At 46.1% G+C, this 24134-nt stretch overlaps 1 protein-coding gene across 2 annotated transcripts in view; it reads left to right on the forward strand.

The window, feature by feature from the left end:
* The window catches only part of CHRNA7 (cholinergic receptor nicotinic alpha 7 subunit), a 92391-nt gene that overhangs the window by 36716 nt on the left and 31541 nt on the right, over positions 1 to 24134 (forward strand). For both annotated transcript variants that reach the window (XM_037510108.2, XM_054694796.1), the window contains 2 exons: positions 5509 to 5553; positions 12276 to 12385. In XM_037510108.2, coding sequence (XP_037366005.1) covers positions 5509 to 5553; positions 12276 to 12385 — 155 coding nt within the window. The remainder of the gene's footprint in view (positions 1 to 5508; positions 5554 to 12275; positions 12386 to 24134) is intronic.

The following is a 24134-nucleotide window of genomic DNA, read 5'->3' on the forward strand; positions in this document are numbered from 1 at the left end:
TGACTGTTGGCAGGAGACCTAAATTTTTTTTTTTTCAAAGTGTGTGTGTCTGCCATTTAGTTGAATGCAAACGCTAAATGTTAGCTATGTTATTTTCAGGTATCATTTAAGGATATTCTCTTTGGTGGAGTGCTTGTTCATTTTTTACCCATTTTTCTATTGGATTGTCTGTCTTTTACTTAATGATTTGTGGGAGTTTATTTCTTATTCTGGATGTGGGTCTTTTATCAGACCTGCTATCTTGCTGACTCAGGAAAAGATCACAGACTTTTGGTTTATTATTCTGTAAAACTGAGAGAAAAATACGGTTGCTGTAAAGATTAAATTGATAAAAGAAGTATCCTTGTTATAAACTACAGAGTATTACACAAATATGAAATTATATTATCCAGCAATTTTCAGCAAACAAGAATTTAGACACAGATCTATTGTTTTCTATTTATTTTTTTCCAGCATCTACACAAAATAAATGAAAAAGTATTGGGAACTCTGTAAAAGAAGCTTAAATGTCACTCTAAAACTTCCAGAAGAATAATTGCTGTACAAATGCAAGATAGTACATTATATCATCATGACAATTTTACTCTAAAGCAAGACATGATTGTTCTGGGAGACTGATTTTAAAGGGCATGGCTATTTCAATCAAAATCTACTTTAAAAAAAAAAACACTTTTCAATGTACGATTGACATATAAATAGCTGTACCTATTTAATGTCTACAAGTTGATGAGTTCGGAGATAAGCAGACCCGTGAAACCCTCACCACTCTCTATGCCATAAACACATCTGTCACCTCCAAAGGATTCTACATGCCATCATCACAGCTACTGCTACTACCTCTGCAGCCGCTGCTACTGCTGCTACTACTCCTGTGACAGGGACACTTAACAAAAGATTTACTCTCCTAAAAAACAAAAACAAACACCTCATTTCAAAATTAAAAAAAAAAATTCCTAACAAAATTTTAAGCATACATTACAGTGTCATTAATTCTAGATTCTATGCTGCAAGGACAGCTCTAGGACTTCTCATCTTGCAGAACTGGAAGTTTATATCCTTTGCCTGCTACCTCCCCAGCAACCCCCTCCCAGCCCCAGCAGCCACCCATCTCCTCTGTGCATCTGTGAGTTCAGCTCTTCTAGATTCCTCCTATAAATGGCCCCATGTGTTTGTCTTTCTAGGTCTGGCTTATTTTGCTTAGCATGATGTCCCCAGGTTTATCCACGCTGTTGCAAATAAGAGGATTTCCTTTTTTTCTTTAAGGCTTAATAATGTCCTGAAGGGCTCATTTAAAAAAATAAATGAGCTTTTTAGACCAGCTGGCTTCAGGGATGCTTTGCCTGAGAGTCCGTGGCAACCATGGTTCCTTTTTCCTCCTTGTTTAGTCCCAGGGCTGGAAGGAATAGGATTTTGTGTGAGAATCTCTTGGGATGTGCATGTGTGTGTGTGTGTGTGTGTGTGTATGTCTGCACATGTTGCAGCCACACAGGGACAACCAGTGACACTGAGCCCTGAGTCACATTTCATAGCCTGCATAATGCTGCCCTCGTCCCTTTTTGTCTGTCAGGTGACAGGACAGCTGTTATGTCCCAATTCCCAGAAGAGGAAATGGAAACCTCAGAAACCCAGTGCCTGGGGGCTGGGAGCTGAGAGTGGAGCCCCCAGGGTCCTCTGCATCTGGGCTCTGCTCCTCCAGAGACGGGTCAGGACAGGGTGGTGATGGCTAGACGTTGGCCTGGGCTCTGGAATCTGAAGCTCAGGGCCACCTCCGAGGCGGCTGGCTCTCCAGAGGCCCTGCCTGTTGTTTATTCGGGGATCCTGGGACAGGGCTTGGAAACAGCACCCCTGCTGCACAAGAATTTCAGAGTTGGCCAGGTACCATGCAGCTCTCCAGGGAAGTGCCTGTTGAATGCTGCTCCATCTTTCAGGCACTCCAGGGCAGCACAGGAGGCTGGTGGCTTTGGTGTAGGGGAGGATATTTCGCTGAGAGAGAAGGAAGCTCTCCTCCTGCAGTGACGAATTGGATGCGGTCCCTAAGGAAATTCTGGCCAACGGGAGGGCAGCCTCTGTATGTACTGCCAGAAATGTCCTTCTACCCGAGGCTGAGGGGCATCTGGAAACCACAGTTGCCAACCAGTCACCAGGCGACTTTCCTAACCAAAGGCTGGGTCACAGGCCAGGGTCTGCGCGCACTTCAGAGTGTGCAGAGATGTGCACAGTTGAAGGCAGAGTGGAAGTCAGGCCCCCGCCCGCAGAGAGTGGACAGTGGGATGTACTGGGGCGACCTGAGGGCAAGATGGGAGGCTGAGAGTGGTGGTGGGGGGAGGTGTGTGAGCAGGGTGTGTGAGAGAAGACCTGGCCCCAGACTGCCGGCTCTGGTCATCTGGTGGACCTGAAGCGGTGCGAGCGCCTCCTCCCACAGGTAGCCATCTGCCTGTCACTTTCTGGGAGCTGGCTGCAGCTCTTTCCTGACTGTTGTTGGACACTTGTAGTTCTTGCTGCCGCTGGCCTGGCATCACCTCCCTAACACCTCCTCAATTCTCTGGAGCCGTAGGTCAGCCTGGAGTTGCTGGCTTCCTGCTGGAGTCCCTGGCGGATCGGAGGCAGCCTGGCCCTGGGCTTGGTTCTGCCCATGTGGCCCTGGGCTGAACAGGAGAAGGCGTGGGGTGGTCAGATCCCTGACTGAGAAGGGAGCCCTCACAGGGCAGGTATATGGCGGGGGCTGGTGAGGAACCTGTGTCTTTGGTATCACAGGACCTTAGGGTCTGTTCCCCGGGATGCAGGCTCATCTGGGGCCTGACCCTTCCTCCCACCTCAACACTCTGGACAGTCCTCTGTCCTTCTCTGAGGGTGCCCTGCTCCTTTTCTCAGTGAACTGTCACACCCCCACCCCCATTCTATATCCCCTGAGCTCTGGAACAATGTCTGTTCAGTCCCCACTGAAACAGGAAGTTCTCCAAGAACCTTTGTTGAATGAGTGAATTAGTGAATGAATGAATGAATGCATGAAAACTTGGCAACTCTGTGGCTTGTATGCTGTCCAGACTTTACACTTGATTCTTTGAGCAGTACAACTGGAGGGCAGGGATCTTCTTCTGCAGCTGAATAGAGGTCAGACTTGGGGGGCCAGTGTTTGGGGGTATCACTATGTCTAGGGGCATTGGGGAGCACTGAGTGTGGGCAGTGTGTCCAGGGGCAATGGGGGGCAGTGTGAGTGCTGGAGGCACTGTGGGGGCCACTGTGTGCGGAGGGGTGCTCCGTGAGGGGTTGTGGGGGGCCAATATTGGGGGGAGGGGAGGAAGGACAGCCCCTCTGGGAAGGCAGACAGCAGCCTCTTTGTGGGTGCTTCTGCAGGCTTTTCTTCCCATGCCCTTGGAGGCTCCCCTACCTGGCATTCCCCAAGTCCCAGGCGGGGACTTCCTGCTACTAGGTGTTGATTACAGTTTGCAACGCAGACTGTACGGGAGCCCCACGCTGCTCCACACCGCAGAAGTTCCCCTCTACTCTAATGAGGTTTCAGCTAGAATGCTGGAAAAAAGACAGTCTTTTAATTAGATTGGTAGTAATTGAGCTCCCAAACCACAGAAGCTTTTCTCTCAGAAGATGAAGACATGATGCAATTAAAAGGAGGCAAGCCACCTAAATGGAACACTGGCTAATTTTAAGTCCATTAAAAACAACAACGCCTTAATAAGTTGAGACAATGGGTATAAGTCCTAAGAGTTTATCGTTGCTTTCAGGTGACCATGGAGACTGAACCGGAACTAGCGCCTGCCTGTGTCCACACCCAGATGTGTGGCTCTGACGGGGATCATGTGCCCTGTGAGGAGTGGGGTGAAATAGCAGCTCCACAGCTTCTTCCACTGAAAATCCCTGGCATGTTTTATTTGCAAAATGAGGAGTATTTTTTTCTGTAACCCAACTGGCAGCTTCTTCTGGACACAGTCCCTGCCTGAGTCCCTATGGAACTTCATCTCTTGTCCCTCCCCAGCAGCTCTTTCCTCTATGGGGGGAGACTCCCCGCTCCCCCACCCCTCATCTCACCTCTCTAAGGTGTCCCGGGTGTGACCGGCTGGGGCAAGACATCCTGCCTCCAAAAGTTTGTGTCAAACCCTTATATGTTCAAAGTATTTTTATTTTAATGAGAAGCAGGACCAGCTCTCGTTCGCAGCCTTGCCTTCTGGCCGCCCCAGCAGACGCCACGTTCTTTTTCCTCTGGGTCTGTCTGTGAAAACCCTCAGCCGGAGGAGCTCATAGTCTCGGCTTCAGGGCACGTTCTGCACGGGGCATTAATAAATAATTTCTCCTGGAGAGAGTGGCAAATGCTAATTTACAGAGTCCTTAGGCTGGAATCGAGCGCTGCATGCTGGATAACAAGCACCATGAATGCGGGAACCCGCCCTTTTGTCTCCGTGCCCTCTGGCTTTGGCCAGACCTCGCGGGGCCTGGCCAACTGTGCTAAAATGCCGCTGCATCCCAGTCGGAAAGGCTGATGCCCTCCGAGCACCTGCTTGGCATAGATGTTGCTCCTGGTGGCTCCCACACATAGAGGGTATACAGATGTTGAAACATCAGCTCTCCAAATTTGAATGAGTCCTGCATAAAGTTCATTCACCTTCCTGAGCCTTAGCTGGTTCGTCTGGACAGGGTCCACCTTGCCGGTGTGTGACAGGGCCTGGCATGCTGTGTGGTAGAGAGAGGATGAGAAGAAAGTCAAACTGACCAGAGACAGGGATCAGCGAAGGTGGGTCCCACACAACCTGCTCTGGACCACGTCCCCTCCCCCCTTCTGGGGGAGCACTGAAGGGAGAACACAAAATATTTAGATTTTTTTCCAAGTTGTAATTTTTTTTCTTTTTGTGTAGAAGAACCGGGGTATAGGCTAGAGGTGCGGGGGCTGTGAGGATTCACCAGAGACAGAGTAGGGAGCAAAACAGGTGGATTTACTGAAATGCACTGCTGGGGGGGGCAGCAGGCAAGACAGGAGAGGTCTGCTGTGCCATGTGGGTCACCTCCCTGACCGGGGATCGAACTCAGGTCGTATTGTTTTGCTGAGACTCAACCCCTAGGCCACCAGGAAGGCCCTCTTTAGGTTTTTTTTAAATCTCAACATATTCTCATAATAAACTCAACTTTAAAAAGCTGAAATTTGCATCCAATTTTATCTTTAAGTACTTAAATTATATTTAAAAATGTGCAAGGGGAAAATAAGCACAAACATTAGCAGGTGCCACCTCCCAGCTGAGGGTGTTACAGCATTTTCATTTTCTTCTTTAGACTTTGCTGTCTCCTGTAGATGGTCTATAATAAATGTGTTATTACTTCAGAATAAATAGGAAAGCTTCACTCCAGGCTCATGTCATATTTGAACATTCTCAATGCCTTCAAATTTGCCCATACTCGGACAGTCCCAGTAACCACAGTCCCATAAAAATAAGTGTCTTGCCTTCTTTTGTAAACCACAGAAACCACCTTTAAGTTTCTTTTTTTTTTTTTTTTTTTTTTAAGGATGAGAAGAACCAAGTTCTAACCACCAACATTTGGCTGCAAATGGTAAGTTGACACAATGGCAGTGCCTCCTGCAAGGGCTTTTCTGCTCTCCTGTGTCTCTCTTGCTTCAGAGAGACACTCACACTGGAATTTCAGAGAATGCAGAGGTCCCAATAGAAAAGTCAGGACTTTTGTCCCTGACTCCATACCTCCCCACAGTGAGGTTAAAAAAAAAAATTCACCTTTGCATGTATCTACAGCACTACAGTTTGCAGGGCTCAATACCCGCCTGTATGTCTCTACTGGGAATTTGGGGAAATTTCAAAAGTGCTTCACTGGAAATGCATGATAAGCTGCAGGTATACAGTGGGGTGGCCATAATCTGCACCCTGAATGGTCCTCCGGGCTCACTTGCTCTCAGTACCATCCAGACACACCTTAGAATCCTAGAGGTTGCTTCAGCCAGAGGTCTTCGTAGTTCCTGCTCTGGTAATGTTGCAGTTTTGAAATGGTGTATTCCATTCATGAATTTGTAGCTTGACAATTAATATTCTCACCTAAATTTAATTGCAAATGATGTCACTTTCATCAAGTTGTAAATCCAGTTGATCATTGAACAACTTGGGGGTTAGAGGTATAGACCCCTCACATAGCTGAAAATCCATGTGCATAACTTAACAGTCAGCCCCCTGCACCGTGTGGTTTCTGAATCCACGGATTCAATCAATTGACATCCATGGTTAGTGGACTCTTTTCATGTGAAACAAGTGAAAGAACAAAAAAATCTTTGCAGACCATCTCAGTTCAACCTCATGTTGTTCAAGGGTCGACTGTATTGCCATTTAAGAATCAAACTCAGTCTCCATTTTAAATGGGATCTAAAAAGCATAATAATTTAATGCACATATATCATTTAAAAAAATATATGGACAAGCCCTTCTTTGACAGCCAGATATTTCACATAGTATAATCCTGGTTCAATTTCAACACATAATTTTATCCTAATATAATACAATTTTATGTCTGAAAGTCTTTTATTAATCACTGTATTTTGATGTCCCAAATGTAAGTATTTTTATAAAAATGATTTCTTCAGACAATAAATGTTAAAATGTTTTTCTTCTGGGTCAATTTTGGGTTACAATGATTATTGGTACATAATTTATCAAGGTGACATTCATTACAAATTTTAATAAATAATTATTAAACGTGAAAGCATTGTAAATGAATCTCTCTACCAAAGATGGGGTTTTGCTTTACGTTAATTTATGTATTCATAGATGGTGATTTTTTATTATTAGAAATGAGACACTGATAAAGGTTTTACCATCAATTCTGTAACTTTTAAAAATAGATGTAGTGTTCAGGCAGAGTTCATAATGAGAGGCATTTCGTTATTCAATTCCTTCAACTTTATCCAGATTATATGCCAAAAGTAATGTAGTTTTCATCAAGGGGAATCAGCTGACAACTTAAATAGTTTGTTCTTCAATTTTGTCGAAAGCAAAGAATTAAAGGCAGGAAAATCCACCTGATCTCTGACAGTATTAGTTACCAATTTGTAAGATCGTTCACATAGCTCCTCATATTTTGACTTGACTGCTTGTTTGAGGGACAAAAGTAACAGGGTAAGAGTTGAAATAAGGGGAAAATGTCTTTGTGAAGTGGAGTTGAGAGAAGTAACCATAGAGGCAAAGAACATTCCCAGGGGCTTCCTGGGCAGGTGACTTTTAGTGGGAAAACATGTAAAATTGAGGGACAGAAAACAGACTTACTTGTGCTTAGCTACATGTGAGACCTTGCAGAACCCACTCTTCATAAATACAGGAGGAACCTTTGAGAGTTTTCCCTGCATCGTGAGAGGACCTTTCTTCCGTGAGTGTGCCCCAGCTTCACACCTGTGTCCACCTACACAGGCCTGGGAGCAGGCCTGTTCTTCCCCTGCCCTCCTTGATATCGTGTACACACACACACACACCCCACCCCAGGGCCTTTGCACTTTCTTGCCCTGCCTGGAAAACTCTTTCCTCAAGAACAGCTTGCTCTTCTCCCATACTTTTAACAAGTCTCTTCCTAAAGATCCTCTTTCAGTGGGGACTTCTTGTGTTCCTATGTTCTGACCAAACACCTTCTTTCCTATCCACAGCCCATTCTGTTGTCTTTACCTAAGTCTTACTCAGCTCAGGGCACTGTAACAAAATACCATAAACTAGATGACTTGTCAACAACAGACATTTATTTCTCCTAGTTCTAGATCTAGAAGGCCAAGGTCAGGCTGCCATCGTGGCTGGGTGCTGGTGAGAATCCTCTCCCAGGTTCTAGAGCAGAAATCTAGTTCTCCCCATGCTTTCCATCAGGGCTAATCCCATTGGGAGAGCTCCACCTTCATCACCTAGTCACCCTGGGAGTCTCCATTTCCAAACACCTTCACATCTGGACTAGGGTTATAACATGAATTTGGGGGTAGGAAGGGACCATGCAGAGCCTATAACACCCTGCTTCACTTTGTTTACAATACACTTGTCACCATGTGACATCCTGTGTGTTATTGTTCTTTTGTTCATTGCCTCTGAGCCTCCCTCCCCCACCAGAAAGTATGCGAAGGAGGATGAGGCTTTTTTTTCATTTGTTGTCTACCCCCAGCTCCATGCTCCTGCAGACACTAAGTAACTTTTGTGGAATAAATGAATGAAACAAAATACTCAAGGTGAACCTAGAAGAGCTAAGATACTATCATGCAAAATAAAGCCAACCCCCAAATAACCTCTGGACTCTGTAGCATGAGATAAAGCTCTGGAAATTCTGGGGGATGAGGCAAGTGCTTCCTTTTTTACATAAAGTTAGAAATTTCCCACGCCCTTAAAGATACAGAGATGCCGTGATATCTTCCTTAAAAAGCAAAACACCTAATATGCTAAGGTGTGTTAGGTCATGGATAGACCTGTCTCCCCAGTGCCTCCCCAGACCTCCCCAGTGTCTCTTCAGTGCCTACAATTCTGGGCCCAAGCAAGTGGTTAATCTTCAACAACAGAGATGATTTGACATTTTTTCAAAGGGTGTTGGTTTCCAGGAAAAATATTCCTGCTTCATTACTTACTGTTGAGGAGTTCCATAAATAAACACTCTTGCTTTGGAGGAGCTCACCAGAGACCTCTAAATTTCTTTCAAGCACAGCTTATTTCTAATTAAGACTTGCACTTGGAGAAGCATCTGCAGCTTCATTTATTTTAAAACTCGCCTTTTTATCTCATTTGCCTCTTTATCTAATCTCCTGGAACACCTGCTAAGTAGAAGGCATTGGACTAGGTGACTCGTGTGAGGACTCACACATGGATGAAACCCAGATTCTACTTTTAAGCCACTTACAATCAGGCTGTGCAATTTGTTTTCTAACAAGAAGGTTAAAATAGCAAAACCAATACCTCCCTAAGAAAAGGACAGGAGGCAGGCTCGTAATGTGGACAGTGGGGCTTGCAGGTGGAGAAACCTCTGCTTTTCAGAAATGAAAGGGAGAGAAGAAAAGACACGGGCTCTGCTAATGGGAAGATCTAAGAACACTGGCATTTCTAGATGTGGTACCAGGAATTCATGCTTTTTTCCAGCTGTCCAGCACATGGGAAGCTCGCTGGGTGCCTGTGTAGCAGGACACCAGTGACACCTATATCTGGAAAATGGAGCTTACTGGAAAGCTGTGACTCTAGCTAACAACTGAATTATAAGGAATCAAAAGTGTCTTGGCTTTAGAACAACCTTAGTCACCTAATTGGAACCTATGCACCCACCCAATATTTCCATCTGGAAAGCTGTGTCACTCCTACTGTGTCACAGCTTAGACCTGATTGCAGCTGTCCAGGCCTCAAAAGCTGCCCTGGGATCATTTATAAAGCAGCCACTACTGTGATGCCTGCTCTTTTTTGTCCCTGTCTGGTGACTAGCCTGGCCTGACCCCGCTCAAATAATGGATGTGCACATCACCCAAGCACACACCCACCACAGGGCCTTTGCACTTGCTTCCCCTGCCTGGGTGCATAAGCAAAGCTTGATACCGAAGGTGGTCAGGGCCCAGAGTCCCCAGGGAGAACAGAACATGGACAGAAGAGGAATAGAGAGTGCAGGAAAGTGCTCCCAACAAGTGGGTGTCCCCTCCACCCCCAAGTTTCATGTTGCCAAATTCCTGTTCTGAAAATCTGAATCTACATCATCTCTTCTCCAGAATAACTGAATTCTGGGGCTAATATTCTACAAATGATAGATTTCCCATGTATTCAAAAAATAGAAGAGGCAAAACAATGAAAATAAATTCTCTTTGACCTCTAGTTTGTGATTTCCCCCCATTATCTCGCATTCTTAGGGTTTTCCTGTTATTGAGATAACCTGAAGGAATAGAAAGTCTCTTCCTATTCCCAAGGAGGAAGCAGTTAGTGTATTTTCTCTGCAGATAAGTTTTATGATTTGGGGAGGCCTGACAGACATAATCTGATTTAATCCATGTGAAGAAACAGCTTCTGGAGAAACATTTGAATCACCCCAAGATTTGCATTTGTCTTAGAAACATCTGTCTTATGGGATTTTAGCCATTCTTTTGGCTTTAGATTTCTCATCCTTCTTGTGTTAATTCTCTATATTTTACCTCCTATTTCTGATCATGGAACTAGGAGCACTCACACTGTAGACTGTCAGAATGCAATCCGTATTTATTACTAAAGTGTTTTCCTTGTTAATTTCTGCACATGCCACGGAGTAAGTCAGACAGCTGAGGAGGTATAAGAGCAGGACTCAGACGGCTGAGATGGCTGGAGTGTGCTCTGCTGGGGAGTGCCCTCAGCTCAGTGGCGGTGACAGTACAAGTTTGCTTTTGAAGATCAAGTGCCCCCACCCACTCCAGACAGCCCTCCCTGCCTTGCCCTGCCCATCATTTCAGCCTGCCATGCCCACCGTCATGGGCACTGCAGACAGCCTGATGACCCTGCTCTGTGGGTAGTAAGAGTGACAGTGACAGGCCCTGTGACCATCAGTCACCAACCCAGAGCACCCCAGGGTGAGATATAATACTGTGGTTAAAAACCAAAAACAAAAACACAGGCATTGGGCATAGAAGGACTTATGCTCTGAAAGGGAGAGAAAGGGAATGCCAGGTAAATGGTGCAGAGAGGGAGCAGCTGTGGCAAACAGCAGGCCAGTGCCCAGGGGTTCTTGCAAGATGGTGTGAACAAGACTGGCCGTTCTGGGGACTGGGAGACTGGCCTCCCTTCCCCTCTCTCCTCGTCCTAAGCCCTCTCCCCTCATCCCTTCCCTCTCCTTCCTTTCTCTCCTTAGCCTTCCTCTCCTCATCCTTCCAGCCCCCAAGTACCCATGTAACTAGAAATATCAATGGGTAGGTCTCTATCCTAAATGCCTCTGAGGATACTTTAGCACATCTTACGTTAACACATTCTTATTATCAGGGGCCCATGGCTGTAGAATGACCTTACTCATCTGGACACTCCCTTCTGTCTGAATTCAGAGTGGCCAGAGGTGTGACAGCCCTCGGGGAAGCTTGCCTGATCTCTCCAGAGGTGGTGGGGTCTCCGGGATGCTCTTTAATGCCTTGATGCCAGTCTCAAGAGCCCTAAACCCACCACTCCTTGGCTGCAATTCCAAAACCCAACAGCTCTGAGCAGTAACTTTCCCCCCTTTGATGTCATTTTTGTACTTGACATCACACTCATTGGCTCTAGACTCAAACTGAAATTGATGCGAGACAGAGGCATTATTTTGCATCTCGCTTAGTATCCATATGCTTGCTTTGCTACAGAACTAATGACCTGTTCTGTTATGGGGACATACCCCTCTCCTAGCTGGGGTGTTCCATACCTTTCTAAATCTGACAGAGTTGAGCTGTAGGGCACAGATGGCCCCTGGGGGTTGGACATAGGATGGGGGCCCATTCCCATGGCTGACTGGTTATGGTGCTCTCGTCAGAACAGTCGAGTCCCAGCCTGCCAGCCCTGAGACCTGGCTGGGTAGCGCTGGTCATAGAGCAGCTGCAGTGAGCACCACACCTGAGCAGTTCTTGCTGAGCTAGTGGACCCCAGAGAGGACTGGCATGCCTGGTGTGGGAGGGAGGACCCAGCCCAGCCTTCCTTTGGCAAAGGTCACCTGAGAACCAATAAGGAGAGTCATGTTTGGGAATGCTTCCTAGTCCTCACCTGTGCCCTTGTTTCCTGTTCTGAATTTTTCCTCTGAGGCTGAGTGTTTGCTTGGTAAGGCTGTGGCATCAGAAGTGTTGTTCCCGCGAGAATATATGAATTCAAGTTTGAAAACGAGCCTTTAGACATTGCTGAGAGGCTCCTGTGTACCTGCCAAGGTTGTTCCATGGAAATGGATAGTTGACATTTCTCCATTCTGGACCTTATTACCATTGAAATAAGTGAATTTAATTCCCAAAGTGACTTTACAATGGAAAACTTTGAAAGCAAAACCGTTATTCATTTGACTAGAAATAACCATCTGCCGTGGGAGGGGAAGGCTGGGGGCGTGCAATGGGCCGGAATTCACTTTAAAGCCTCAGTTTGGATGTGGTAATGGTGACAGCAGGACCCGAAATGTGATTTTTATGCTATTCATGGTCATTTCAGAAGGGATTATTTAATCTCCAGTTCCTTATCCTTTATAGAGAGCAACTCAATTATGTAAATAAATGTCTGGAACTCTTTTTGGCTTTGGATTTATTGAATAATCACACATAAAATTATTAGTAGGCAAGGAAGCAGCGTGCTACTAATGTCATTGTCTGTGTGTGTCAGTCTTGGACAGATCACTACTTACAGTGGAATATGTCAGAATATCCGGGCGTGAAGACTGTGCGCTTTCCAGATGGCCAGATCTGGAAGCCAGACATTCTTCTCTACAACAGGTAAGCACCCAGGGCAGAAGGAAAAGCAAGTTCATTCTGGCATGTTTACCCATCAAAAAGCACCAGATTGTGCTAATTGTCATTAGCACCGCTAATGACATTACCTATTATTAGCGACCATTGCTCCCGTGATGCCCTGTATGTGGCCAGACCTCCGAGGAGCAGCCCTGTCCCCTTCTCCATGTTCTGTGCCTTGGGATATAGGCTCTTGTCACCTGCCTTGCTGCCTAAGCTGCTAGCGTCCATGTTCTGTGCATCATGGTTACATAGACGTTTGTCTGGATGCTCGTGCTGAGCATCCTGCGTGCCGCCAGGACGGGCAGCCTAAGTTGCCAGCCTATAGGATGCCTGGCTGGACCGATGTTTGAGGCAAGTGCCTCATTTGCTGTCTCCCCATCGTGTGTCTGGAGAGGCCTGCTGCACAGGTCACTGAGTTCTCATCGTGCAGTTCTGCGTACCTGACAGGAGAAAGGCAGCAGTGGGTCATGTTCTTATAATCCTTCTCCTGAGGTCAAGAAATAAGGGGTTTTCCAGGAAGCCCAGGTGGTGAAAGTTGCAGACTAGAGGCCCACAAGACAGGTATCCAGACAGGGTGAATTTCTAGAAGGATTAAATTCATTAAGCCACAGTGTCAGATAAGAGAATCCAGAGCATGACTTGCCAATAAGGTCTGGAATCTGATAACCAAGGTAACATAAAGGAAAGGTGTTTACTAACTATGCTGCTGGTCTCACCTGGAAGAGAAGAATCCCTGCGCCACTGCCCTGTGCCTTGGGCCACTACCCTGGGTGGTCACACGGTGGTCACCTGGGCATGCACATAACCCACTGACCTGTTGGTCTTACAACAGCTGCTTCCAGAAAACTGGGTGATTCCATTTCTTTTAATTCTTTCTTTGTCTTTCTTGCTAGTCTTCTCATCTCACTGGAGTCATTGGTTCTGTGTCTAGATAGGTACCCGCTTCAGTTTGCTTCTCCACGGCTGCTTAAATTTGTTCAGACAACATATCTTTGAAACATGTCTAAAGCCACAGGAAGTGTCTCTTATTGAGTGGGGGAAGCACATGAATTTCTGTGCTTGGCCTTGGGGTCTTCTGTTTCCTGACGGTGCATAAGTTCCCCGGGGCTGCCATTGTTTAAGACTTAACTGACTTAAACAAGAAAATGTTATGGCCTCACAGCTCTGGATGCTTGGAAGTTCAAGATGGCGTTGGGTTTGGTTTGTTCTGAGTCCCCTCCTCCTGTAAACTGCCACCATCTCCCTATGTCCTCTTGGCTTTTTCCTCTGTGTCTGTCTGTCCTTGTCGCCTATTATAAAGACAATCATAGTGGGCTAGGGCCCACCCATGTGACCTCCTTTTGCCTTAACTTTTGCCTCTTTAAAAACTCAGTCTCCAAATACAGTCACATTCTGAGATATTGAGGGTTGGGATGCCCTCATTTAGATTTGGGGGAGGCACAATTCTGCCTGTGGCAGGGACATTGCTGTCAGCTGCATAAGGATGAGGGATGTGATGAGCCAGATTGGGTGACAACCTTAGCCAGAATAGTTACTAAGTCTATGACATTCAGTTTCAGATTGTTCCTTGGCAAAACAGGGAAATGCCACTTGATAAAGTTTGGAAGGATAACTCTGCGGATGCAAACTTTGTGCAGCTCGTTTCGTGTATGGTATTTTGCAAAGAGTAAATATTCAGTAACAGCACTTGTGTATTTAAGGTCATGAGAATGAGGATTTCAATTTAGAGTAAGATGGTATGACAATTTACAGAAGAAATGTCAACACTATTTTTTATTGTTCTCAATTCAGTTTTTTTTTTTAATCTGAACTCACGAATATGATCTGGCAGATTATTAATAAAGAGGTTTTAAGAGATGGTTCTCACAGCGTATGTGTAAGATCTTAAACCCCAATAAATAAAATGTTTTGCCGATTCAAATGTTCTGGTATGCTTATGTCATTCAATTTCAAAGTATAAAGTTACGGTGGTCTCTGCTTGGCTAACGTCGCCAGGACCAGGTCCTCAGGAAAAATGCCACTTTCTCCATACCTGACCCACCTGAAGGCCCCAGAACGCCTTTCTGCTCATCTTCCCTCCTTGAACTCTCAGAATGGTCCTTCTCTTTCCTCTTCTCCCCCGCTTCCCATTGACCTTGCCATCAGGCAAGGCATTTAGGGAGGCTGCTTCCTTCTCTGTTTCGGCTTTTCTCTGAAATGGGAGGCAGGACGTCCTTTCTGCGGTAACTGCTACTTCTGTGGCTGGCACCTCCTTCACCATGCACACCTTGCGGACAAAGCCGCTTACCAAACACATTCATCCAGTCACATCCATAGTGGCTGTTATTTTTACTGCCTAACAGACACTCCTGACCTTAGTGGCTTAAAACAACAGCTTGCAATTTCTTTCCACACTGTGGGCTAACAGTGCCCGGAGGCTGCTTGGCCACTCCACGAGATGTGGATGGAAGTAGTCAGCTGGGTTTCGATGTATGGAAATGTGAGGGTATGGCTGGCAATGATGAGGCGTCTCTGGGCGCTCAGTGGGAGTAAGCACTGTGCCACCCAGTTTCCTACAAGAGCCTTTGCCTCATGTTACAGGTGTCCCCCAGCTTAGTGGCTGGGCGTGCTGTAAGAGGAAGAAATTGGGGCACCAGGGCCCATGTGCCACATTCTGTTGGGCAGAGTGGACAGGGATCTAGCCTGGATTTAAGGGGGGGCTGGCCCCACTTCTGCAGGAAACACAGAGAGGGAGGCACGCCAAGACGACTTGCTCTGCAGAGCCCAGTTGCCCCCTGTTAAGAAGGGAAATGTTGAAATAGAAAGGGCAGGTTAAAAACAGGGGGAAAATGGAAAGACTAGAAAAGATATAAGATGGAGGGAGCCCCTAAAAGGAGCACCAACCTACCTGTTCCTTGCTAGGGCCAGGAGGAGGGGGAGACAGACAGTTTCCAAACACAAAGCACTCCCCTATCCCTGCCCTGCCCTGCCCTGCCCTGGGGGCTCCTCTGCTGTTTGGATCCCCTTCACACTGCCTGAACCCAAGTATGAGTTCTCTGCCCCTCCCTCCTGCAGCTTCCCCTTGCATCTGCTGCCTGGCGTGTGTCTTACAGCACCTCAAAGTACCTAGACTCCTTCCCGCTACAGGACATTGATATGGCCCCTGCCCACCTTGGTCTCTCATCCCTCCAGCTTCCACTGAGCCCCAATGCATCTCTCTGTCCTGTGCCCACCTAGAAAGGGGCTCCAGTCCCCTGTGGCAGGCAGGGTCTGCCACCTGTCCCCCACCCCTTAACAAAGAGCACTTAATAAATACCTGTGCGCAGACCAGCTGGGATTAGGAAGGGAGTTTGCAGGAATTAGGAGGAGGCATGAAGAGAATGGCTCTGTGTGATGCCAGGGCTGCTAAGAACAGTGCAGCAGATGCAAAGAATCAGGCTGGCAAACCAAAAACACAAAGCTGTGACCAAGTGAAAAAAACTGACATGGAAGTAGCAAAAGCACACCGGAATTTAATAAGACCCTGACCTTCTGGAATTCTGTTACTAGGGATTTTGAAAGATGTTAGACTGAATGTTTTCCACTAGCTTCCAGCACTCAAAATGATCTGTCCTCTCGATAGGCTCATGTGATACTTCATTAACATGGGCGGGGGGTCTGGCTTTAAAGAGGGGGACATGCCATCATTCTCTGGAAGCCATTGCTTTGAAAGGAGCATTGATTCAGGGTAGGTGAAGCACCATAAACATGTCCATCACATTCCTCTCTATATTCCAGTTTGATATTAGAGTCCATGCGTGAGCTGCTAATGGCTTTTGAGATGTAATGCATTTCCCTGCTTTGAAGAGTCTGGGTCGTTGTCGAACAGCCATCTCTGCATCATTTCTGGGATGGGCTGAGTTATTTCCCTGATGGATGGGGAACAAGTTACGGTGTTGCCAGCCAGCTGGCTGGGGTCGCTCTGAGCAGAGGACAGTGCTGATAAAAGCCTCCCTGCTGGTTGCTGATCCCAGTAGTTCTGGGTCGCTTTATCCTGCTTTTCTTTAAGCCTGCAGTTCAAGGATTTTTCTGAATACAGTCTTGCTCAAAGTGAATAGCTACTGTAGATGGCTCATTATGATTTTCCCCTTTGGAAAGAATCAAAGGCCTCCTGCTTCCAGCACTTGGCTTGCAGAGGATAACCTGAACCCCAGCGGTGTTTCTGATGGCCCTGTGCTGTGCAACTATGAGCAGCTGTCTCAGCCTCTCTGGGAAGCTCCGAGTTGCTCAGGCAGAAAGTCCTATAAACTTTGTTGATCGAATGACTTGAAGATGTTTTTGTTGGCTTTGAATTCTTAGGACAGGGTAGGGGCAACAACCATTCCTTTATTATAGCCTGTGCATAAACAGTCCGTGCAAAACTACATTTGCAGGCTCTTTACTGGCTCGGGGACTCTTTCTGTCACACGTTCCTGTGACCGTGTGGCTGGCTGCAGAGCCCAAGGAAGGGACAATGTATACAGGACACACCTGGGCACCGTGTGAAGACTCATAACAGTGCTGATCAATGACTCACCTGGCAAATGGAATGCATCCCCTTCCCAAGTGTCCTAGGCCCCCAAAAACCCAATACAAGATCAGTGCAAATCATTTATTTAGGAGGGAAAGTGAGACAGAGACTGGAGGAAGCTGATACAGGATAAATTAAAAAGCAAGTTGCTCCATGGACAATGAGGGCCTCTTCCTACTGGGGACCTCTGCAGTGTTTATCTGCCTCTGTCAGAGGTTGACAGTTGCTTCCAGAGTGTCAGCCTCAGGCACCTCCATTTGTGGGCCCCATGCATGGGCCGAGTGTGCTCTGGAGCGCTGAGCAGGGCTGCAGTTCATCGGAGGAGGCAGTTGTCAGGGCCTTGGGCATCAGGGGGTCACGGTTGATGAGCTCAGCTAAGTGCAGACGAGTTGCACACTCAAGTTCCAATTCCTTGCCCCTTGTTGTGATTGCAGATCTAATCCTGGCTCGTGCTGGGGAGGAAGCAGTGAGGTGAGTGGTCTGGAGAGCATCCGAGGACTCAGGGGGTTGTCAGCCAGAGCAGAGGGGGCCGACAGGTAGCAGAGTCACAGAGAAGAGCCAGGACCTGCATGCTTGTGAGTGACAGCAGCTTGGCCGAGGGCTTGTGCATTATTGTGGCATCACACCGTTTCTTCCACACAGTGGGTTCTTAGGAAGTCAGTGTCTCGGGGTCAGTATCTTCACAGTTAGTGGCTCTTGAAATTATGGTATCGTGGTGCCTGAATAAGGTTAACCTGTTTGTGCTGGGAGGCTAGGGTGGGGGTGGAAGTGCATTGCTGAAAGGGCATCAGTACCAGCTCCTGGACGAGGCAGGGATCTCCAGCTGAGCCAAGGTAAGCCTGCAACAGCTTTGGAGCTCAGAAAAGGAGGCTTCACAGTGTACTGCTACAGCATCTGCATTAGCACATACTCGGATCTAATCTGGAGGGAAGCTGTTTCTAAGTTACGGTGAGGTGAGAAGTGAATGGAAGTGGTCAACCTGTGTTTGCATCTCCAAAACCACCCTCATCTGTCCATCTCCACCCCCCCTTTCTCACCCCTGCTGCTATTGATGTTGGTTTTTAATTAGTTCATTCACTCCACCAATATTTAGTGAAGGCTTACGTGCTGTTATCACACGCTGTTCTCCGATCTGAGACTGCAGCAGCAGCCAGCCAGGCAAAACCCACTGCCCTCCAGGAGAAGGGGGGAAGGGATGAGCACATATCGGATTATAGGGGTGTCAGGAAAAATATGCAAGGAGAACATGTGAGGGCTAGAGCTGGGGGTAAGGGGGGACCAACAGAATAGCTGGAAAACAGCAAAGAAGCAAGTCATGCAGCGTCAGGAAGGTGAGTGTTCTTGAGATGGAGACTAGAAAGAAAGAGGGGAGAGAGAGGGATGAAAGGTAGGAAGGGGAGCAGGGAGGGGGAGGGGCGAGGGGGAGGGGGGAGGAGGCAGGCTGGCAGACCTGAGGAGGAGAGGAGGGTGACCACACACCCGCAGCATGCTGAGTGTGACTGTCTCCCCCTCCGAGGTTATCAGACTCAGCCTGTCATGGTCTTTGAACCACTTTTCAACTCTGTGAGTTCTAGAAAACTGATAGTAATGCAAATCATTCCAGTCCATGGAGAAGTCAATGGATTTTGTCTGGTAGACTGATTCCTCTGCTCACAGATCAGATCGGCTCTCCTGGTTGCCTGGGCACCCGTTAGCTCCTTGGATGCGCCTTGGAATTGGTTTCTGACGCTGTGCTGGTCCCTCATTAATTAAGAACTTCAACAAAGTCTTTGACTTAGGTTCATTTTGTATGTGTGTGTCATGATTTTATCTTTAAAAAATGTATCCTTGTTTGCTTGCCCTGAGGCAGGAACGTGTCTTCTGGGTCTGGCCTCAGGTGGGAAGGGCTGGCGTGGCTGGAGAGTGTGGCAGGAGAGGGTCAGAGGCCCCCAGGGTGACCCAGGCTCGAGATCCGGGCTTTCACTGTGAATGACAGCAGAGTCTCTCATCCTCTTTGCAGAATTGTGCCTCCTTTCTTTCTCACTTTGAATAAGTCAAAATACTTATTCGCATTCTCTTACCTTGTCGATGGACTCCCATCTCGTGGTCACTTTGTCTAAAAATTATGTTCTGGGCCTCCCCTGGTGGCGCAGCGGTTGAGCGCTGGGCTGCGAAGCTGCCAGCAGCCTCTGCAGCACCGGTTCAATCCCCGGCCACCGGCGAGGGTCCTGCATGGTGCGACAGACCTCTCCTGCCTCGCCCGCTGCTCCCCTCAGCAGTGTGTTTTGTCACTCTGCCTGTTCTGTTCCCTGCTTTGGCTCTGGTGAATCCTCTCACCCCCTGCACTTCTGACTGTACCCAGTGCTTGTATAAATAAATAAATAAATCTTTAAAAAAATAAATAAATAAAAATTATGTCTGCTTTTCTCTGCACATCCCTCCCAGTTTATGGCAAAGGGGTGTGTTTTACATTCATTATTTCCTCTAGCATTTAGCAAAATGGGTGGAGAGAGGACATGACAGCTTGTCCAGCCACTGTGAGCCCAGATGCTGTCTGCCCGGGCTGGTGAGGCCCAGCAGTCTGCACCAGCGTGGACTGTTGCCCACTGACCCTCAGGCCCCTGCTTGGGCCTACCCTCTCTGCCCTGCTGCTGGCCTCCTGAGTCTGTCTTAGCATCTGTATTTCTTTCTTTTTTTTTTTAAGATTTATTTATTTGTTTGTTTGTTTGTTTGTTTGTACATACAAGCACTGGGTACAGTCAGACGCGCGGGAGGGTGAGAGAATTCACCAGAGCCAGAGCAGGAAGAGGGACCGAAGTACACTGCTGAGGGGAGCAGCGGGCTGCAGGAGAGGTCTGCGCGCCATGTGGGACCCTCCTCCGGTGGCCGGGGAGCAGCCGGGGATCGAACCGGCGCTGCAGAGGCTGCGGGCAGCTTCGCAACCCAGCGCTCAACCACTGCACCACCGGGGAGGCCCGAGCATCTGTATTTCCCTTGCTAGCTGGAAGCCTCTGTCCAACGGGCTTGTGCGGAAGTCCAAACAGCGGCTGAATGTTGCAATGAGCAGTTTTCCAGGGAAGGCTTTGCATCCAGAATGGCCTGGACAAACTGTCCTCCTGCCTATGGGTCAGCCCCCCTGCAGTGCCTGCCCCCTGCTCCCTGAACAGCCCAAGAGCAGGGCTTTTGGAGATGAGCTTATTGATCTCCATGGCATCCGACACAGCCAACACGATTGTAAAGGTCCGTGTAATAAATATGTGAGACAGGAGTTCGATAGGAAGTTCAGTCATCATCATGAGCTGCCAGGGGGAAGGGGTGGAGGGGTGGGCAGCACAGCAGTGGGGGCCAAGGTCAGCCCCCATCCTGCTCCCTCCCAAGGCTGCCCACCCACCCAAGGCTGTCCACCCACCCAGGGCTGCCCACCACACAAAGGATCACATGGGACATTGTGATTTAGAGAGAAAAGACACTTGACAGAAGGAGAAAGATTCCTCTCACAAAACCCCCAGGACCTCAACTATGCAGGGAACAGACTCCAGCTGAATGACCCCTGGGCATGTATCAAAATCTGGAGAAACTGAGGTGGCTGGGGCAGGGCCCCAGGGCTGGTGTGGCTGATGTGTCACTTCAGCTCAGAGTATTTTGCACTCAAATACTTTGTGTGCAATACTGGGCTTCTAAGAGGACACATTCACTGCCTCAAGGGTTTGTAATCAGAAACAAATCACTTTACTCTGGATGGGCTCATTTGATTTGATTTCATGATGGGGGTGACATATGTGGAATTGTAGTAATTTATGTTGGCCCCTAACTTAGGACAAGTGGCTTCAGGGACAGCACAGTTAGATTAAAGCCTGGGGCAGGCAAGACTCTGAAGCCATTGCTTTAAATTCAAGAGAGAAAATAAAAAATAGGATTAAACAGTCAGGGTGAACTTCAGTCTGAGTTCAGATAAGCCCAGCTGGGTTTCTCCTCTGCGACTCCGTTCCTGGGCCCTAGCTCAGCTGCTGCCTCTCGGGTGCCTGGTGCTGCAGAGAAGTTGGTGCTTCTAAGCATCAGGTCACGTGGTAAATCCAGGTTGATCACTCTTGGTCCTCCCCTCTGGCCATAAGCTTCATCAGAGGTTGTCATATTCTATTTGCATCTTTTCTCCCCAAAAGTCAATGTGGCAAATAGCACATGGAGCATCAAATGATAGGGAGCAAATGCTGTGTTGGGGGCCCAGGAGAGGGTGGCAGGAGGGCAGACTGGAGGGCACTAACACTTGGATGTCTTGCTCTCTGGACTGTCAAATCAGTCTTCCCAGCATCTGTAGATAAAAATAATAATAATTTAAAAAAAGTGAATTCTGGTTGCTTGGGCAGGGATATCGGCTATGAGTCATAAAATGTATATTGTTCTGTTACAGGGCAACCCCGATATAAAACGGGTTGCCTGGCTATGGGTCCTCACCTGTGCACTTAAAGGGGACTTAAATTTCAGGCACACACTAAATCTAAAGGTTAACAAAGGTTTATTTACAAGGGAAAGGGAAATGAGGAAATGTACAAATTAGGGAAAAAAGAGGGAGATAAATTTTTAAATGTGTCCTACCCGTTCCGTTGACCTGGAATCCCAAATGACCCACCAAGACCAAACCTGCCTGGCCAAGAGCACGAGCCAAGTACCTGGGACACCCCCTAATATGGCTGGTTTTATTGACAAACAGAGAAAATGGCTACTTAACTTGGCCCTTAGGTCCTCGCAACTTTCCTTTGGGGATCATGGGATTTGTAGTTCCCAGTGTCTTGATGGAGCGGGGGTGGGGGACATCCACAAAGCCTGTATGGAGTTTGCTCAGGACATCCTTTCCTCCTAACAGTTCCAGTCTGAGAAGCAAAGTTAACCTGAGATTATCATTCTTCATTCTCCTTTACTTCCTATTCCAATGTGTCCTGAAGGATTATCCCATTTTAATAACTATGGTTATCTTTTAGCATGATTTATGGTATTTTTAAAAAATAAATTACACCTTCTTAGTAAATCAGATCCTTCTGTTATTTTCTTTATTCTCTATGGTGTTATACATTACAAATGCATTCAATGAGTTTCTTCTAATATTTCAGTAAATTAAATGTTTTTGTTTTTTAATTTTGTGTTTGTTTCCTGAAAGTTTTGGATATGGTGTGAGGGAGGGGGCCTAACTTTATGCACAAAGGATAAGAAATATTTCTGCTATGATCTACTGAACACTCTATCTTTTTCCCACTAAATTGAAATTTGTTTATTTATGTGCCAGTAACACAAGTGCTAAGTAAGCAGGATAAACAGAAGAAAGCATGTATCTTGAAATTTAAAAATATCCATGATAAAGACAAAACCTTTAAAGGTACTCAAAGTGAAGAATCATTTTACAAGAAACAATGTGCCTGAGTTAATAGAGCATTACCCTCAAGTATTAGAGAGAAATTATTTTTAAACAAAATCTTTGCTGAAATGAAAAATCTAGGCAAAAACTGAGGCAGGTTTAAATGTGTAAAAACTCAGGTGTCTTACATCATGTCTAAAAGAATTAGTTAAGGGTATAGTTCAGCAAATTGAGCTGAAACTAAGAGGCAGACATTGAATGCAGTCAGCAGTTGTTAGCGAAGAAACCATGAAAAACTATGGTCAGATTTAAATATTTGACACTATTTTTAAATATAAATAGTCACTTAGAAGTTTGGCTCAGTAGGAGATTGAGAAATATGGGAGTAATGGCACTTTGCTCTGGGGATTCTCTCATTTGAGTATGAGAGGGATATCCTAGTTAAATGTACAAAACGAAAATAAGTGCAAATAGATCTATGTGTTAAATATTTGAGTAGATTTCAGAGGAACAGAAATGGTATTTTAACTTCCAAATCACTAGACACAAAATAAGAAATGAGAAAAATTCAAACAACTCACCAAGTGCATGAACAGAAAAATAGGAAGCAATATAAGAAAGTATGGTAAAAAGGCAACTAATAGAATAACAGAAATAAGTTAAAACAATCACTAATCATGAAAATGCAGATGGGTTTAAATCCTAGAATAATTCCTAAAACAAAATAAACTCTGATTGAGCTAAAAACAAACATACACACAAAACAAATAACTTTTTGATGTATACAGAAGCTAAATTTTAATCAAAATGATCCAGCAGAATGAAAATAAAGAGATTGAAAATTTATATCTCCAAAATTCCATAGAAAGAGATCAGATTTAGCAGTGTTCTTTACTCAATAAATATAAAGGGAAAATGCGTTAAAAGGGACAAAGTGACTATTTTATATTGATTAAAAGAAAATTTACTGAGGAAAAATAGTGATCATGAACAATTGTGTGGCAGACAGTGTAGCTTCAAAATATATGCAGCCAATATTGATGAAGTACACGGGTGAAATGGAAAAAACTAGAATCTCAAGAAAGGGAAGTATGGTTACAAGGATGAAATAAAACAATTGATTAGTAAGACTGAACCAAGAGTATATGGAGGAATTTGTAAACCCCCAAAATAGATTTTCAAACACACTTGGAACAGTCATAAAAAATATTTTGTGAGCCACAGATAATATCTAGGATATTCCCAACAGTAGATGTCACATAACTCATATTCTCTGATGATCATGCTATAAAAGTAGAAATTAGCAACCATGGGGTAGAAACACAGTAATGTGTGTGTGTGTGTGTGTGATAGCCACTTTATTTTTTAATTTTTAATAATCATGGCTTATTGGAACATTTAAGAAATGTCTCATATTTTTCTGGTATTTTTCTTTTTCTTTCTGACTTATTTCGCTGAGCATGATCCCTTCTACCTCCATCCATGTTGCTGCAAACTGCATGTGTTTATCTTTTTTGATTGCTGAGTAATATTCCATTGTGTATATGTACCACATCTTCTCGATCCAGTCATCTATTTTTGGGCATTTGGGTTGTTTCCATAGCTTAGCTATTGTGAATAGTGCTGCTCTAAACATAGGGGTGCAGGTGCCCTTTGGAATTAATGTTTCTCTGTTCTTTCAGTAAATACCTAGGAGTGGAATTGCTGGATCATATGGAAACTCTATCTTTAGTAGGTCAAGAAATCTCCACACAGCTCTCCATAGTGGTTGGACCAGTTTGTACTCCCACCAGCAATGCAGGAGAAAAATACTGGATGGTCTCACTCATAGCAGGAATTTAGAAAACCTAAACAAGGGAACAGGAAAAAGACTAATT

This window comes from Talpa occidentalis, unplaced genomic scaffold (genome assembly GCF_014898055.3).
Source record: "Talpa occidentalis isolate TD23 unplaced genomic scaffold, MPIMG_talOcc4v2.1 talOcc4.14, whole genome shotgun sequence".
Classification (NCBI taxonomy): Eukaryota; Metazoa; Chordata; class Mammalia; order Eulipotyphla; family Talpidae; genus Talpa; species Talpa occidentalis.